Raw genomic sequence first — 18,585 nt, forward strand, 5'->3', positions numbered from 1 at the left:
ACTTTACAGGCGGCAAAGGCACTTGTGTGATATGTCAAGCAAACAGGTATTACACGCCAGTTGTCTACAACTGTCAGGCAAATATCTGACACCAGGTTTAGCACTATTACCTTGGGTTTAATTAAGCATGCATATACTGAGCTCTGTGAAAAACTTGAAAGCCATCAAATCTATGAAATATCTCCAGATGTCTTGAAGTTTCTGCTGGAGTTTCTTTACCCATTCTACCAGGCTCAGAGGGAACTAAAGGGTGAACAATACCACACGCTTAATCTGGTTGTTTTGTGGTACAAGAGTCTTAAGCGCCCCTGCAGACCTGTGGCGTCGGAATGCCCTCATCAAGCCATCATTCGTGAGCGACATCTGGAATGGTTGAACCGCAATATCAAAATCGACATGCTGCACAAGCTTTCCATATTCCTGAGGCCTAAATTCCTTCAACTAGATATTTTTTTCTGGAAAGAGAAGATATCCACCAAGAAGCCAGGTGTCGGATAGCCAGCTTTACCACTGGTGGCGAGTTAGCGGATGAACCGGACACTAAAAGAAGTAGATGGCGTTCTCTTCCTTCATAACTCCTACTGAGATATATGAGCTATATCTGTTTAAACAGTTTTTACCCACAAAGTTTTCGAAAGTGGAGTTCCAGAGGGTTCAGAAAGGATCTTTGACTTTTACACTTGTTCACCCACCAGCAAAGTTTTTCTTGCGTGTTCACTGCTGAAGGGGCGGTCGTGCCTTAATGAAACTGTGTTTGCTTACATGTATCTATTTGTTTCAGCTGTGGTCTAGTGGTTAGAGCGTTGGGCTTGTGATCAGAAGGTTTGAATCTCAGTGTCAGCAGGTCATGACTGAAGTGCCTTGAGCAAGACACCTTACCCCTGATTGCTCTGCAGTAATGTGCCACTGTAAAATACTAGTTGTAAGTCGCTTTGGATAAAAGAGTCTGCCAAATGAATAAATGTAAATGTTTAATAATCATCGCAATCAATCATAAAATGCAGCTTGCTGTTAAATGCACTTCGGGTTCAGGCTGGTTAAAATGTAATTGTAATTGCCGGGTCAGGTCAGGTTAAACAATCTCGGGTACGGGCCGGGTTCGGCCTTTTGTTTAAAGCAGACCTCTAATGTGAGCTGGATTATCTGCACAGCTGTGATCGTGTCACTGACGTTTTGGTAGACCATTGACAGGTGCTCATTTATGTCACTTATTAGATTTGGTGGTCATCCGAAACTGTTCAGCTGTGCAAAAGTTCAAGATTAGTTATACATTTTACATTTATGCACATTTTCTTCTAACACACGCATGCACTTATTGTACGAAATGATTTTTTAAAATCAAATTTAGAACATTATCTATTATCTACTTTAATGGACTAGTTTGGTGCACTTATGTATTTTGTTGCCTATGTTGTTATAATTGTTTCCAATGTTTCCTCATCTGTAAGTCGCTTTGGATAAAAGCGTCTGCTAAATGACTAAATGTAAAAAATGTAAATGTAAAAATCTACGCAGCAGAGGTGTTGCTAGACCTAAAGCTCCCATGACGTTTTCTATCACCTTCTTAAAAACCTGCTGTGTGCAAGAAGTGTGCAACACAATGCACTATACTAACTCTCTTTGCTTAAACCACTATTCCTAGTATATGTGCATTCATTACACAATGATAACAATGAATAATGACATATTTTCAAGAATTTACAATTAAAATTTTTGTACGGGTGTGTTCAGTTCACACTCAATGTCTGTTTGTGATCCAGAGTCACTCCAGTTTCATGTGTTATATTGAGGACTTGACTGCTCATCACTTAAGAGTATTGTGCTGTAAACCGCTGGTGAAACTCTTCAATCTTGGCCAACACGATCATGAGTTTCTCTTTGGGAGGGAGAATCGTCATTCTGTTGGAAACACACACGCAAGGAATGATTCAGAAATAATGAATGATAAAACAACCCCAATCCTTTGAAATGAAGCATTAAGTTGTTCTGAACAACATGTGGATCTCATTTCAGAACAGTTTCAGATGTAAGGTGTACTGAAATGACCTAAAGTGGTGAGTTCCCGCTCGCTGACCGAAGCCACTGCCAGGAACCAAACAGATGCCTGTCTCCTCCAACAGCTTCATACAATAAAACATATCTGGAGCTTCAGCCTTCTCCTGAAATCACAGACAGTGTGTGTGTGTTTTATGATGAATAATATTCAATATGCCATGACATAATGATGGTCTGTTAATATATCTAATATTGATATAAAAAACTATGGTTTTTACTAGTAAGAAATGTATAATTGATATCTGAAATTTAATTTGAATGGCAGCCTATTGTGATATTTAAGTAGAAAAAATGCAATTACAGATATCGAGAATTATGTATTTTCCTAGTTACATTAAAATTTTATATATCAAGAAAACACATTTTACTAGTGAAAATTTAATTGTTGATTTAAAAAATGTATTTCCGGAGAATGATTAAAAGCTAATTCTGCTTGCCATAGGGTTTTCATACAAAACACATTATGTTCTATGGAAGTCCGTTTCCGCCATTGTTGGTAATTCTTTAAAAAATTAGTAAGTCATAAAAACGACTTAGTATCTCATAATAATGAATTAAGTACACAATATCTCCAAATATCTCCAAATAAATAATTATTATGAGATACTAAGTCATTATTTTTATGAGATACTAAGTCATTATTATTATGAGATACCAAGTCATTATTATTATTATGAGATACTAAGTCATTATTATTATTGTGAGGTACTAAGTCATTATTATTATGAGATACCAAGTGATTATTATTATTATGAGATACCAAGTCATTATTATTATGAGATACTAAGTCATTATTATTGTGAGGTACTAAGTCATTATTATTATGAGATACCAAGTCATTATTATTATGAGATACCAAGTCATTATAATTATGAGGTACTAAGTCATTATTATTATGAGATACTAAGTCATTATTATTATGAGATACCAAGTCATTATTATTATGAGATACCAAGTCATTATTATTATTATGAGATACCAAGTCATTATTATTATGAGATACTAAGTCATTATTATTATTGTGAGGTACTAAGTCATTATTATTATGAGATACCAAGTCATTATTATTATTATGAGATACCAAGTCATTATTATTATGAGATACTAAGTCATTATTATTATTGTGAGGTACTAAGTCATTATTATTATGAGATACCAAGTCATTATTATAATGAGATACCAAGTCATTATTAATATTATGAGATACCAAGTCATTATAATTATGAGGTACTAAGTCATTATTATTATTATTATGAGATACCAAGACATTATAATTATGAGATACTAAGTCATTTTTATTATGAGATACCAAGTCATTATTATTATTATGAGATACTAAGTCATTATTATTATTATGAGATACTAAGTCATTATTATTATTATGAGATACTAAGTCATTATTATTATGAGATACTAAGTCATTATTATTATTATTATGAGATACCAAGTCATTATTATTATGAGGTACTAAGTCATTATTATTATTATGAGATACTAAGTCATTATTATTATTATGAGCTACTAAGTCATTATTATTATTATGAGATACTAAGTCATTATTATTATTATGAGATACTAAGTCATTATTATTATGAGATACTAAGTCATTATTATTATTATTATGAGATACCAAGTCATAATTATTATGAGGTACTAAGTCATTATTATTATTATGAGATACTAAGTCATTATTATTATTATGAGCTACTAAGTCATTATTATTATTATGAGATACTAAGTCATTATTATTATGAGATACCAAGTCATTATTATTATTATGAGATACTAAGTCATTATTATTATGAGATACTAAGTCATTATTATTATGAGATACTAACTCATTATTATTATTATGAGATACTAAGTCATTATTATTATTATGAGCTACTAAGTCATTATTATTATTATGAGATACTAAGTCATTATTATTATTATGAGATACTAAGTCATTATTATTATGAGATACTAAGTCATTATTATTATTATTATGAGATACCAAGTCATAATTATTATGAGGTACTAAGTCATTATTATTATTATGAGATACTAAGTCATTATTATTATTATGAGCTACTAAGTCATTATTATTATTATGAGATACTAAGTCATTATTATTATGAGATACCAAGTCATTATTATTATTATGAGATACTAAGTCATTATTATTATGAGATACTAAGTCATTATTATTATTATTATGAGATACCAAGTCATAATTATTATGAGGTACTAAGTCATTATTATTATTATGAGATACTAAGTCATTATTATTATTATGAGCTACTAAGTCATTATTATTATTATGAGATACTAAGTCATTATTATTATGAGATACTAAGTCATTATTATTATTATGAGATACTAAGTCATTATTATTATTATGAGATACTAAGTCATTATTATTATGAGATACTAAGTCATTATTATTATTATGAGCTACTAAGTCATTATTATTATTATGAGATACTAAGTCATTATTATTATTATGAGATACTAAGTCATTATTATTATTATGAGATACCAAGTCATTATTATTATGAGATACTAAGTCATTATTATTGTGAGGTACTAAGTCATTATTATTATGAGATACCAAGTCATTATTATAATGAGCTACCAAGTCATTATTAATATTATGAGATACCAAGTCATTATAATTATGAGGTACTAAGTCATTATTATTATTATTATGAGATACCAAGACATTATAATTATGAGATACTAAGTCATTTTTATTATGAGATACCAAGTCATTATTATTATTATGAGATACTAAGTCATTATTATTATTATGAGATACTAGGTCATTATTATTATTATGAGATACTAAGTCATTATTATTATTATGAGATACTAAGTCATTATTATTATTATGAGATACTAAGTCATTATTATTATTATGAGATACTAAGTCATTATTATTATTAAGAGATACTAAGTCATTATTATGCGATAACCCTGCCGGAAACGGGCTTCCATAGATGTTCACATAATTTACATGATTGCAGGTTTTATGTTCACGGTTCTCTCAAATGTCCCCTACTTTGTAAGTCGTTTTGGATATAAGCGTCAGCTAAATGACTATATGTAAATGCTTGTAAACTTGTCTCAGTGAATTCTCTCCCTTCTTTTCCATGAATACCTCACAGAAACATGCCAACTTCTCTTTTTACTATAAAAAAAACACTAACGCTCTCTCTCTATATAGACACTGGTGAAACCTGCTTGCTTGTGATAGCACTTCTTGTTCTTGTAACTCCCTCCTAAACAATAATTGCTTCAATGTTTCCTCATTTTTGTAAGTCGCTATGGATATAAGCCTATAAATATATATACATTTCATGTAATATAGTAGAAATGAATAGAAGCTGATCTTACTTTGGCCTCTTGAATGGCTTTAGGTGGCAGGTGGATTCGAGGGAAGGTGTACATGGCGCCTTGCACTGGGTTACACTGTATACCTGGAATAAGATTCAGGATCTCTTCTGTCATCTTGGCTTTCTCTGCCAGTGCAGACAACGTGTCCGATCGTTCCTGAGAGCCACAGACAGAGAAGAGTCTTTGGTTTACTGTGTTCTGATCTGAGAGCTATGTGTGTGTGTAGCTGCATTTCCATTACCCTTCAAAATGTGCAAAATGAAATAAAACATTCAAAATAAGCCCAATGGAAGCATTTAGCAAAAACAGTTTTTTCATCACATTAACAAGTCAAGTGGCGTACGAAAAAGTCACATGGTCATTCGGGGCATGTTTGGGCAGAACGTTTGGAAAGATAGGATGTGTGGGATTCACATTAAGTAATAATATCTTATATGATGCAGGAAAACCAGTGAGTGCAGTATAGAGATTTATTAGGAAGAGTGAAGTAATATAAATATGTATATTGAAATATAGACATTTCACGAGTTCGCCTCGGACATACAAAGTGGGATGAATAGTATGTGAGAGACCCAGTCTCTGCCCAAACCCAGAGCTTTCCCCTCTTATTCTGAGGTAAGAACGGGCTGATGGTGAGAAGTCGGGTGGAGGAGGGATGCTGCGACAATGTCGAGAGAATAAAGGTAAGACGGTTTGTTTATCTGTAGGGGTTTTCTCCCAAGCTGATTGTTTATAGAAAGCCGGCCGGGTGTGTGTAAACCTTGATGAATGTGTTATAAGAAGGTTCATGAAGTTGAGGTGGATTGACCACTACATCCAGAAGAGCTTGTCCAGGCACTGGAGGACACAAACGCACTGACACCAGTTTAGTGAGCTGAGCTTTTACATCAGGGTCCAGATTTACCACCTCCATATAACCGCCACGAAAACCACATCTGACAGAGAAAAACCACAGGATAAAAACACGTCAATGCCATTTATACATGTACTCAAGCAGGACTAAGTCATGAAATCAATCTAATACCATGGTCTTTCTGAATACTTGATTCTGCACAGTTTAATGCACAGATATTTCCATTGAAATGAATGCGCTGTATATAATATTATCATATCATAGACACCCGCACAGATCAGAGATCACACTGCCGGCACTCACAGAAAGAGCACTGAAACTCAATGTCAATGTTGCCTCGTGACTATCATTCATAAATAACTTTATTCAATCCATTCAAGAATGACTACATTCATCAGCAATGAGGGGGTGAACATCACAGTTTATATCCTTCAGCAATCTTATTAGAGACACACACAATTTCATGTCTCTCTCTCTGTCTTGCTCAATAATGAAGTCAAGTAAGTGTTATAATTTATTTCAATAACAATACCTACATTATAATAATACTAATAACGATAACCGTGTATAGAAACTGAAATAATACATTACTGTGTTGTGATGACGATCAAATGCTTCAGTCTCTCAAACTAAAATAAGACTAAAAGCATTTAGATGTGTCATGTCACCAATCGTCTGTGTTGTGTTGTACGGACACTCACTCGCCCATGTAACACTTGGAGGTGGAGTGAAATGATGCCAGCTCTACTGTCTCAGAGTATTGTGGGCCCATTTCAAACAGAACCTTCTTGAAGGAGTGAAAATTGCACCCGTCTGCGTAAACGTTATCCTGATAGACCTGGAAACATAACATTATAGTTGTTTTAAAACATAGTTAGAGAAAATATTTGTAGCATTTAGATTTTGTAACCATTTCGGAATAAGCTCACGCAGATCGAATGAAGAACCCGTTATTAAAGCATATTGCACATAATGCTATAAAAACCATGTTTATATTGTTTTTGTTGAGAAGAACAAGCAGATAAATGTTGGGGTGAAAGTTAGGAGTTAGTCTGTTATTAGGGTCTCACAGAAGCTGGTGGCCTTCTCCGCAGAGCAGCACGAGCACAGCAGGTGCACACAGACTCTTTTAAAGGTTGGAAAGCGATCAAGTATAGTGAAGCGCTGTGTATTTTCCTGTTAATAGGTTCGATAAAAGTAAGTTCAAGTTTAAACTGCATTTAGAAGCAGACAACACTATTCTCACATCTAACCTTAAGTTTGGTGATTAGGACTCTTGCATTCATTCTTGATTTAGCTAAAGACGACTTGTAGATTTTTTGTTTTTTTTGACCTATTTTTTGTTGTCGATTTACTAACAAACTAAAATTACTCACTTAACTACATTTGTGTTCAAAGTCAAATTATTTACGAATTATTATAGATGTGTGTCATCACTACACAAACCTTTACGGCATTGTTTCTGCCTTTGGTCCACACAGAGCACTTTCCGGGACTGATGCCCTTTCTGGAATCATGTTTGCGTTCAGACAGAAGGCACTCTGGCAATTTTATGGCTATTTTCTTGGATCAGCGGTCTATGTGAATGGGGTTATACTGAAAGTGTTATCAGTGTATATTTGTGTAAACATACGAAACATATAAACGACCTCATCAGCCATGAGGAAAAGTCTCTCTTCAGCAGCAAATCGGATCACGTCCTCAATACACTGACGGCTTTGCACCTGACCTGTCGAGTGAAGTCTAAAGTTTGTTATGTTGTTTAAATGTTGATGTTTTTGCGAGGAGTGTGCAAGGACGCACCTGTCGGGTTGCCGGGGTTGATGATGCACAGCGCTCGTGGACTGCAGTGACTCTTTGCCTCCTGCAGGGCGCGCCGTAACTCATTGACATTCAAACTCCAGCAGTGGTCTTCATCCAGATAATAACTGATCTGTGCCGCACCCAACTCAGCTAGAGCGGCCGAATACAGCGGATACTGAGGGATTGGGATCATCACTCCTGTACGGCACACTCCTTCACCTGACATCAGTAACTTCAGCATTGTCTGACAAGCACAAACACACACACAATTAGAAGATCATGTTGTGTTTAAAACAAATGTAAATTTAACACTTAACTACTAATACACTAAACCTGTAAGTTATAATTAAATTGCAGTTGTAACGTGTCAGAGGAGAACTGGTCCTCCCGGCTGAGTTTGTTTTCTCCCAATTTTTTTACATCTATTCATCATTGGAGTTTCAGTTCCTTGCCGCTGATTCGCTTAGGGTTCTGTTAATTCCCTTAACATTGCTTTTATTAGGATGTAGTCTTACTTTTTCAATAATACTATGTACAGTACCATATTTTACTTTGTTTGTACTCTGTACACTTAATTTTCAAATTTTAATTCCCCAGCAAAGCTGCTCTGAAACAATGCAACTTTATAACAGCGTTAAATAAATAAACTATATGAATTGAATAAGCAGTGTTTCGTAGTCTTAAAGACTCAGTTTTTGATTTACAGCAGCCACTAGCGTTGTTTTATAGATTTGCAACGAAAATCTCAGTCCAAACACTACCGTGGCCACGATACTCATAGATATCTATGGAGATACTTTCCAGCAGAGAGATGTTGGAGAGAAAGACCATCTAAAAATCACCCCAGATTAGGTTGCTTTGATTCAGATCAGTGTGTGAGTAACATTGGTTTTCTGTCTTTAGAACCAAGATATGATGATGTTATTGTAATATTAGCTGTGTAACGCAGCAATTTTGAGCGTTATTGTTGATCTGGAACCGCTTTAATATTGTACATAGATATATTTTTTAAATGTTGTCTATGATTTTTCATTTACCACAATGGCATTACTGGCTCCCGTTGAGAGGTATATGTTGTCAGGGTCACATTTTACTCCTCCGTCTCTTCGTTCAATGTATTGAGCGACATCTTGTCGAATCATTTCAATTCCCTGACTGGCACTGTAAGCACCTGAACCAAACAAAACACAAAATATCACTGTTAAACGCTAGAAAATAACACAAACATTGCAGTGGCAATTCAAGTCTTCGAGTTATTTTACTTATTTCCATTCACTTGCACCATTGAATACATGACATGTGTAATGACTGTGTGATTTCTGAATGTATAAGTGTAAATAAGCAACATCATTTCAGATCAGTTATGGTTTGCTTCATGTTTTAATAAAATAAGTACCAAGACTTCCTCCTCCACACGCTTGTAGAATGCGTTGCGCTCGAGTTTTGGCATCTTCTGGAAATTTGCTGTCTTCAAGAAGATCTGGGTAGGAGCAAAGTGCCAAAACCTGAAGAATCAACAGATCAAATTTACAGTATCTACAAAACATATACGCTCACGCATGCACGCACGCACGCTCACGCACACGCACACGCACACGCACTTGTCTGAAGAAGGTAATAGGTTTCTGGCCCATGGCGTGACAGTCACCGATGTTTGCTTTAATCACCTCTGTGAAGGGCTTCTTTATTCCCTACAGACAGACAGACAGAGTGCGTGTAAGAGAGAGAGAGAGAGAGAGAGAGAGAGAGAGAGAGTCACTTTCACTAAGAACTTTTGTCAATACTTCGCACTTTTATGTCTGTATTGATGTATAGGATACTTTTATTGTATACAGAATGTTTATATTTAATTTTCCTGCTTTGGAAATGTAAAACATTTTTTTATCATGCCAATAAAGCTTTTTTGAATCTTGAATCTTGAGAGAGAGAGAGAGAGAGAGAGAGAGAATTATTATAGCTCTTTATTCTGCTACTGCTTTTGCTATAATTTATTAACTATACTTTATTTCTGTTTGCATCTTTCTTTTCCTTTGTTTAGAGCTGCTGCAAACGCTTAGACAATACGAATGTACACTTATAAAATGCCAATAAAGCACACTTACATTAAATGGAGAGAGAGAGATTCTGCTCATCAATACACAGTAAAGATTCCGTCACTAAACAATCATTTATTCCCTATCATGGGATTGAAAACCTGAACCCCTTGAAACTAAATAAATGTAGTCAAGGAACTTTCCAGTCTCTGAAAGAATCAGTCGCTTTCTGAGGATGAAGTGGATGGAACCGTCCGACACACACACAGAGATCTGATCAGATCCGTCAACACTGAGTGTGTGTTGTGATAAAGGGATGAAACACCCAATATGAGCGAGTACACATATGATGATTCACAAGATCCACCGCTTTGTTTCAGGTACATCACATATAAGCACCACCTGATGACCCCAGTGATGTTCTGTCCCTCCCTCTATCAGTCTCACCATCATCAGGCTTCATATTTATCCATCACTTCACAAGCCCTACTCAACTCATCTGAGGGCGTGACAACAAGAAGACAAAAATAGAACCATCTAGTCCTATAATTTAATAAACATGATAAACATCAAAACTAAGTGTTTGTGTATAGATTGTGTGAAGAGCAGGTTATCTCAATGAAATTGAAAACAGTTTGCATATGAAGTGGTCAGTTTCACAGTTCTTCATTCAGTTGAGCTGACACGTGTGTGTGTGTGTGTGTGTGTGTGTGTGAGAGAGATGAATTAACACTCACCGTCTTGAGCTCTTTCTCGATCTGAACCGCTCGCTGGACGATTGGACCCCTCACAGCGTACTCCACACATTTAACATGAGGATTCATAGTGTCCAACGTCAACACTTTCTCATGAGCTCTGAAGCCGTTTACACTCATCTTATCTGTGTGTGTTCCTCACCAAAACACTTGTGCTGCAATCCTGCACACACACACACAGACAGACGCACACACACACACATGCACGCGCGCAGACAGACACACATTTTTGTTGTTGTGTTAAAAACATAGTGAGATATATTGAAGAATTTAGGAACACAAACAGTACTCGGAAACATTTGACTTCTATTTAATTCTTTCTACCATACACGCGGAACAGGGGGGACCGGGGGGCCACGGCCCGGGCAACTTTTGTACTCTGACAAACTATCTTATATGAATAAAAGTCTAAGTTGTATCTGTGTTTTTACGAGCCAAACAATACTAGTCACCACACAGCTTCACTCACTCTCACCAACTGCTGCCTATAAAAAAACTCAAACTGACTGCTGCATTTTGATTTGAAATTAGTGTGCATTGTTTATCAACTACGACGTTACGTTGACATAGTTACTAGGTCTGTCATCTGTGAGCGTCATCGCGAGCTAACAGCGGGCACCTGTTTAACCGCTGGCGGCATTACCAGGCTGTGACAATGAAGGGACAGAAGTCAATTTCAGATTTTTTACAAATAAACTGGCAAAACAAAATGAGCAAACTACTCCAGCTTCCACTGTCGCCTCAACAACAGACCCGGAGCGTCCATCTCCACCACGATTCAGACGAGCCCTGGCTAGCTGCTCTCCTCCGGCTAACAAAACCCAATCAACCTCACGACCCTGCTGTGCTTATGAAGACCAAAAAGGTTTGTGTGTGTCATCAATGCACATCAATCTGATTATGAGTCTTGTGATGATAATGACTATAATGTTGATTTAGATTCAAGGCAGCAAGATGAGTTGTGGTTGTGGACTGGATGTGCTTTATGTGTTTGCTATAGTTTCATCTGTGCGTTTATGTGTAAATAGGCCTGTTGTGTGTGAATGTTAGAGTGAGATCAAAGGGGTTAATGTGAGCAAGCATGTGTGCGTGTTCATCATGTGTGTACTGGAGATGTGACTGTGTGGTGTCGGAATAAAATAAAGTGCTCCGCAACGTTATTTAATATATCAGTAATATTGTCTGTTTCAATGCATATGCAATGCACCTCCGCGTGACTGGAAATTATGGCCCCCCCTTGTTCAGATGCGTTCCACGGTCCATGCTTTCTACTATGGCATTGGATGATGTCACATCAAAATAACAAACATTCTTCCAAATATCTTTCTCTGTGTTCATCAGATCAAACACATTTATACAGGTATGAAATGACACGAGGATGAGCAAATGACGACACATTTTTAATTTTTGGGTGAGAAACTGTTTCCGTATAGTTGTTTATTAATGGACATATATTATATATAATTTATTTTTAAAGTGTAAAGTGTGATTTGGAAGTGTTGCCTTGTACTTACATTAATGCACATCAGAATGGAAAAAGTGAGGTAAATGTCTTTGTCTTTTATGTCTTGGGTGAACTTGTGTGTGAATTTAATAAATGTTTTCTGCTGTCCTTCAGAAACCTTATATCATCATATTTTGTGATTTTTCTTTAAATACATAAATCTTTAGGCCTATATAGTCACCCTTTATGTTAGTCACCAGGACATGTAAGGTTTTCGAAGGACAGCGACGAGAAGTTATTTCATGTAGTTGTTAATTAATTATTTTACTTTATTAATAAATAATTCCATAGACTAAAAATAAGTTTAAAGTCTTTCTCTCTCTTCGGAATGGTTTCGTTTGAAACATACAAATATATTACATTTCTTCAAAAATTAATTAATTAAGTTACATTTACATGAAGCAAGGATGTTTTTTTAAATAAATGGTTAGTTCATTGGACCTTTTACATAATAGTATACAGATTAGATGAGAGCCGGTGAAAGACGTTCTTAACCCAAACTCAAACTGGTGCTGATAACATCTGAAGTGTTTGTATTTAGAAAAGCACTGATGATAATCTGACACACATCTATCTCAACAGGGAATCTTATTCTATAGGATTTGTTTTCATTCATGGTAAGATTCGTTGTCATGCAAATTTGATTTTTCGTTTAGAAATTTCACTTGCTTTTCACAAGGCAACCCAAATGTACAGTTTTTCTCATGGCAATAAAGCACACAGACACAATGAGACAGACAGACATCCCATCATCACAAGAAACAGAACAACAACAACAGACTAAAACTATATTTCACTATATATCTTTAAAGAGTTTAGTAATGTTTCGAGTCTTCTGATGGTTTTTAAGTCAACGGTTGTCAATGATTACAGCTTTTCTCACAATAAACTTCGTTGAGTACTGAACAATAAAACGGATGTACTGTAACTCTTCTGGTTTGTTTTGCAGGGATCAAAAGACACATTGAAATGGAAGGTTTACTCTACCTTCTGTGATCCCGTCAGTATTCCAGTTACTGGTTGTTTTACTCTTTTCTTCGCTCAGTTTGACATTGAATGTGAAGACCTTGTGGTCATGTGACACCCATGTCATTCAGTTCTATTGGAGGAAGATGTCTGAGAGGACTTTGGCTTGCTTGGACAGAGTCTTCACGAAAGATCAAACATGAGCGCGGATGACATCTGATCACGCTGGCCATGTGATGTGACCTGGACGACATCGGCTATAAAGATTGTGCTGCTCCGAGTTTCTCGTTTCACTGTGACTAAATGTCCGAATGCTCGAGTACGTCAGCGAAATGTGCAGTCGTAACATAAGGCGTATTCCCCCTCACCCTCGACAGCTGTTACTAAAGAGTGAAAAGAGTCCCACCTCTCACTTTCTAAAAATAACACACCAACAAACAAACAAACAAACAAACACATTACATGACATGACATTAAAGAGATCAGAACCAACTTACATCAGACATGTGAATTACCTCATGTATGCGGTTGATATAAGACATACTTCCTGTTTCCATGATGTTTTCCAACATAAATGTCTTATACTGTTAGTAATGTTTATATGTTTATAATCCGTCTGAGGCATGTCCAGCACTTTGGGGAGCTATAGATAGTGCTCTAAATGACCCTTGACTTTATTGCTTCGTTTACACTTGAACATCTTCAATGTCTCATCTTGACATCATGTTGGTGACAATCTCATAAACCCCCCCGGAGGAATATTTAAGAGTTCATCAAATAAAAAATATGTTGGGCGGCGGAGCTAATGAATATTACTATGAAAGTTTTTCGGTCAATGAGAACAATATATGTTTCAACTTTCATACACATCCGCGTGTTAAATACATCCATTTTATATTTGAAAATGAAGTAAAATACCACAAGAGTTAACATGTAGATGTGGAGAGTAAAGGTATTGTTTATAGCATTTGTCATCAGAAAAATTCGTCACACACACAAACCTTGCACGCGGAGTCCGATGCGTATAGATTTTGGTAATGTTACCCAAATGTTGAGGTACGGTCTTTGATCCCATATAAATAAATATATTTTTTCCTTTTCAAGGTCCACTTTAAGAGCACAATTTATGATCCACAGTTCAGTGCTGGGCCAACAATAACTAATGGGATTTACATTAACGTTACACTTAAGCCACTTACAGTTGAGGAAAACAACAAGCCATGTGGCAATATTCAAGCAAGGAGATATTTACGAGAAGTGCCACTAATACAACGTTAAGATGGTATAGGCCAACATACAGTGAAAATAGAGAAATAGAGAGAATGTGTTTGTGGCTTTTCTATGAGCACCAGCACCTTGAATTTAATGCGAGCGGCAACTGGGAGCCAGTGCAGAGAGGAGAGGTGTGACATGGGCTCATTGAAAACCAATCATATAGCTGCATTTTGGATCATTTGAAGAGGTTTGAAAGCAGAGGCTATGAGTCCGGTCAGAAGAGTATTTACATTTACACTTAGTCCTTTTATCCAAAGCCACTTAGAGATGAACTAAACAATGGAAGCAATTGGAACAACCAAAAGCATAACTGCAATAAAAAGACTGGTCTCAAAGCCCAACACAGTATACAGAGTCTTGAAGTTAATGCGAGCAACTATAATACCCTACAAAGACAAAGTGCAGAAACTACACATTTGGTCAAAATGAAGATAAGGTTTGAAATGGACTTTGTAAAATCTGTTCTGTCTTTTGACCAGTCTCCTGGTTCAATGTTGTCCCCTTTCAGAGAAACAAGAGTCTCAAAATTGTAGTATCTGGCTGCAATGACTGGCTGGTGTGAAAACATTGAAGGCATTTTTCTCAGATTCAGTGTTTGTGTAGTTACAGCACTTTGCTTTGAAGTGTAGCATAGAGAGTCAATGTAACTTAATGAAGTGATGAGTGACGTGTGCTCTCTTGGCTTCATTGAAGAGGCTTTCTGCATATCTCATGTTAATGTTGAGTACTTACAGAATAGCATCATACCCTTCAAATATCAGTAAAGACTAAGAAAAGTTGTTACGAAACGGATTTTCATGTTTAAAAAAAACCTTTCTGAAACCTACGAACACTGGGGTAGTGTATCGAGCACAGAAGTACTACGTCATACGTCAAACTCGTTTTTTGACAATGTTAACCTCGAGAAGCCAGCAGATTTAATATCGTGAAGTAAGAATGCATAAAAAACACCACTGCACCACCCCTTTAACCATGCTTTTATATAGCCATGTTTACTGATATCATGTTAATGACACCGATTCTGATTGGCACAGTATTTATATCAGCTAAGTTCCAACAATGGATACCATGCATTCTGGCTTGAATTTGTTTTGTCACAGTCTTTTCTCTTTAGTACAGAAACCCCTGGCTAAATGCGCTATATATATTTTCAGCCAGCACATGGTCTAGTGTTTAGAGCGTTGGGCTTGTGATCAGAAGGTTCTAATCTCAGTGTCAGCAGGTCATGACTGAAGGGCCCTTGAGCAAGACACCTTACCCCTGATTGATCTGCAGTAATGTGCCACTGTAAAAAAAAAAGACCTACTTGTAAGTTGCTTTGGATAAAAGAGTCTGCCAAATTAATAAATGTAAATGTTTAAAGGTTTTTAAGACTACAAAATATAGAACTTAATAATCAGCCGTAAAAGTGACTGATATGACAATATGTCTTCAATACTGTTATGTGTTGTTTCAGAACAGTCTCGGCCCGTATGATATGACCACAAGTTTCAGCTTCCGAGCGATAAACAGCAAACGGTAACAACGCCATCAGTTTCACCTCATCAATTAACGTCAGATAATGACAACACTTAACTTTGCAGATCTTTTTATGCTCAAACAGCCACATTACACATGAACTAAAGTACAAAAAGAATCACCACAGCTGTTGAGACAAAGAAAGAATAAAAGTTAACGTAATAGAAACACAGCCGAGGATTAAGAACTGTTAGTGAGCTAAAAACAGTACATTTCACAATCACAAATCCTTCAATTATTCACCGTACACAACCCATTCTCATGCAAACTTCAGCCTCTTCTAACACTGATAACACATCTAGAGATCATTCCCATCATCCCCAGCTTTCTTCAGTCAAAAAGTGTCTGTGAACTACAGGACTTCACTCATCTGTTTCTCTTCTCTTGTGCTTAAGATTTCTTTTGACAGTCCTCAACCCTGAACATCACGCTCTTCCTCTTCTTCTGTGTCAGTAAGAGAGGTCGGGTCACCTGCTGAAACCCTCATTGAACCTCATTTATGCCCTCTGGAGGCACAAACCAGTAAATCACCAAAGAACTCCTGTTCACAACCCAACACTAATAAATCAATTATTATCTAAACAGCTCTGATTTCTTAATAGTAAAACGGTGGGTTCCCATTCAGGCTTTAAGATTAGTCCTTGACCGAAATAACAGCTTGCTGTGGCATATCTTAAAATACATTAGGGCCACCATTTTGTCTCAAAGTGCACACAAGTCATGTTTTGTAAAAACAACCTAATTTTATTAAGAGTTAGTCCTGGATTAACATCATTCCTGTTCAGGAAACCGCCCCTAAATTTACTTTCTCCTGCCTCCCATGATGCACCACAGCGAAGATACCAGTCAAATCCTGTAAGCTTACAATTGAGGAACAACATGATTTAAATAAAAATTAAAGATTTCAATAAAAGACTTTTGTTATTGGACACAAAACACACCTTTCCTGGTCAAAAAAGTCAAAGAATTGAAGACAAGTAAATGTAAGATTTTACCAAGCCACAAATGTCAGTCTCTGAGCAACATGTTATTTATTTAAACTACAAAATAAACCTCTTTTTGTCAAATAAGTGTGTTCAGAAATAAAAACCCAGTTCATCCCTCACATGTTATTATGTCCATTAAACAGTTGCATAAAACACACACACACCTGAGCATCCCTTTACTGAAAACTTCATAATATACTTATCAAATTATCACCTTAAAATCATAGCAAAGTTATCAAATTACCTTGACATCAAATAATAACAATGCAAATATGTATTTTTGAGTAAACACATCTCCTGTAAAAACTCATCTAATGTTCTTCACCATTCTCTATGTTGTAGAAAACATTTAATCAATAATAAAAAATTTAAATTTTAAAATAAAATGCGATAAATGTTTGTGCTATATGTTCAGTTTAATTGTGACTCATATGGAGTTCTGGGGCCTGTACCATGAATGTAGCTGAACAAACTCAGGGTAGTTGGATTAGTTTTGGGTGATCAAGCTTTGTTGGTACCATGAAGCAGCTCGTGGAGTTTCTTTGTCAACTCAAGCTTTGATCCTGAAGCTAAGATTAGTTTGCGCGCACGTGCACATGAATGAGTGACGTCAGCGTGACTAAACCAATCGCATTATAAATGGATAAAGTGATTTCCACAATATGAACACAAAAATGAATTTCAGCCATGGACTGATATGTTTCTGCTGTCTACGCAAGAGAGAAATGTTTCAGAAACACTGCTGATTGCGTTAATGCGCAAGTTAAAAGACTATATAGTACACACATTTACTGTAGTGCAAACAGGATCCGCGGGGTCCTCGGTGGAACTAAGGGGTCCGTGTCCTTGCGGGCAACTTTTGTATGTAAGGCATTGAGTACAGAAATATTACAACAAATGTTCATTGAAGCTCCCGCATATTGCAATTTTAACCTGCGCGCGGACAAAAAACATCCATTCAGGCAGCAGAAGCAGTGAACCTTACATCTGCTTCATCATTTCCCTTCCGAGTACACATGAGAGGAGTCACGTGCAAATAAAGTTCATTCTCATATATTTCTGAACTTCTGTACAAATTTGTTAAAGCTGCAAACGCCTAATTTCACAGGCAAATGACACCACAACGTTTCTGCATTGTAAACTCTGACATCTTACGTGTTTAAAATCAATAAATGCACCGTGTACTGATGGTTCATGTCAAACAAGTTGCCCAAAAAATAACGCGGACTGGTTGCATGTTGGTCTCCTTTTAGTCTGATATGATAAAAACCAGTTTTTTTGTTGCAGAAAGAAGACGGAGCTCAGAATTATAAAATAGCGGTGTGTTCTGCAACACAGAGAAGCGGAAGAAAATATAAGAATTACACTTAATAAAACAACAGAATGCATAAGCCTCTACCTTTAATAGACTTTGCGCCATTAACCAGGGTCAGTCATTTCATTAAAGCCTTAATAAAAA

General features: G+C 36.1%; 1 protein-coding gene across 1 annotated transcript; it reads right to left on the minus strand.

Annotated features, from left to right (window-relative positions):
* Window positions 1–955: 955 nt before the first annotated feature.
* On the minus strand, window positions 956–13,534 carry LOC306905791 (alanine aminotransferase 2-like). Its single transcript, XM_079476701.1, has 12 exons — window positions 13,369–13,534; window positions 10,860–11,040; window positions 9,691–9,780; window positions 9,486–9,594; window positions 9,127–9,260; window positions 8,090–8,333; window positions 7,936–8,015; window positions 6,988–7,124; window positions 6,194–6,368; window positions 5,434–5,589; window positions 2,047–2,159; window positions 956–1,899 (listed from the first exon to the last, which is right to left on the minus strand). Exons 2-12 carry the CDS (start codon window positions 10,995–10,997, stop codon window positions 1,809–1,811), a joined length of 1,467 nt encoding a protein of 488 aa, XP_079332827.1. The 5' UTR covers window positions 10,998–11,040; window positions 13,369–13,534; the 3' UTR covers window positions 956–1,808.
* Between the last annotated feature and the right edge of the window lie 5,051 nt (window positions 13,535–18,585).

This window comes from Barbatula barbatula, assembly GCF_947034865.1.
Source record: "Barbatula barbatula genome assembly, chromosome: 16".
NCBI classification, from domain to species: Eukaryota; Metazoa; Chordata; class Actinopteri; order Cypriniformes; family Nemacheilidae; genus Barbatula; species Barbatula barbatula.

Excerpts from the sequence above, each read along its gene's own strand:
- LOC306905791 (XM_079476701.1), bottom strand. The coding sequence starts at position 10,997 with ATGAGTGTAAACGGCTTCAGAGCTCATGAGAAAGTGTTGACGTTGGAC. Across the intron at positions 9,595-9,690 it reads CTATTACCTTCTTCAGACAA|GTTTTGGCACTTTGCTCCTA; the intron begins GTGCGTGTGCGT and ends TTGATTCTTCAG. Across the intron at positions 8,016-8,089 it reads CAACCCCGGCAACCCGACAG|GTCAGGTGCAAAGCCGTCAG; the intron begins GTGCGTCCTTGC and ends TTCACTCGACAG.